The 969-nt window shown below is 61.4% G+C and overlaps 1 protein-coding gene across 1 annotated transcript in view; it reads left to right on the top strand.

Annotated features, from left to right (window-relative positions):
• The first annotated feature begins 7 nt into the window (after positions 1-7).
• LOC102763130 (chromosome unknown open reading frame, human C11orf31) overlaps positions 8-969 on the top strand; it is a 1,894-nt gene continuing 932 nt past the window's right edge. The window contains 3 exon segments of the mRNA XM_006772072.2: positions 8-457; positions 544-641; positions 644-818. Coding sequence (XP_006772135.2) covers positions 336-457; positions 544-641; positions 644-789 — 366 coding nt within the window. The 5' untranslated portion in view covers positions 8-335 and the 3' untranslated portion in view covers positions 790-818.

Below are 969 nucleotides of genomic sequence, written 5' to 3' on the forward strand. Positions count from 1 at the left end.
AAGTTCATTATGACTAGCCGCCCGTGCGGTTAAAGAAAACCCTGAAACCAGGATTGTTTTTAGAGCTACCCAGTCCCTGTCCCTGCTGTGCCTCATGAATTCACTAAGCAGATTTATATTAGGCACAGGCGGTTAGGTCTGGTCCTCCCCCTACCCAGCGCGCAGAGTGGCTGTGCCCGGAGGTCCCGCCCCCACCACGTGGGCCACGCTTTCCGCTGCTTGCGGGAGGTTTTGTTCTGGGAGCGGAGTGGCCTGCAGTTCGGAGCTCGCAGAGGGGTCGTCCGCTGCTCCGTGGCCGCATCTCCACCCTGTTCCCGGGCCGGCTTCCAGGCACCATGGCTTCCCGCGGGAGGAAGCGGAAGGCCGAGGCGGCGGTGGTCGCGGCAGCTGAGAAGCAGGAGAAGCTGGCTGGCGGCCAGAAGGAGGTGGAGGAGGCGACGGTCGTTATCGAGCATTGGTGAGGCGCCCGGGGAGTCCCGGAGGGGGAGCGGAAAGGGCGTCGCGCACCCGGAGCCCTGGTCTCTGACCCTCCCCGTCTCCTAGCACGAGTTGACGCGTGTACGGGCGCAACGCCGCGGCCCTGAGCCAGGCGCTGCGCCTGGAGGCCCCGGAGCTCCCGGTGAAGGTGAGCCCTGCCCAGCCCGGATGGGCAGCTTCCAGGTGACGCTGCTGCAGCCGGACAGCAGTGGTGCGGAGCTCGGGACTGGGATTAAGAAGGGGCCCCCACGCAAACTCAAGTTCCCTGAGCCGCAAGAAGTCGTGGAGAAGCTGAAGAAGTACCTTCCGTAGGAGGCTTGGGCTGGAATCCTCATGCTGAGGTTTGAAATGGGGGCGACGGTCTAGGGAGGGATTGGGTTGATCTCGGTGTGGATATTTATTTTCGAAGCAACTGTTACCCCGCATTTCACAGAGGAGCTACATTTTTTTTCGTAACGCTTTAACTGTTAGTATTTCCTCTATTGGGAGTAC

This window comes from Myotis davidii, unplaced genomic scaffold (genome assembly GCF_000327345.1).
Source record: "Myotis davidii unplaced genomic scaffold, ASM32734v1 scaffold1286, whole genome shotgun sequence".
Taxonomy (NCBI): Eukaryota; Metazoa; Chordata; class Mammalia; order Chiroptera; family Vespertilionidae; genus Myotis; species Myotis davidii.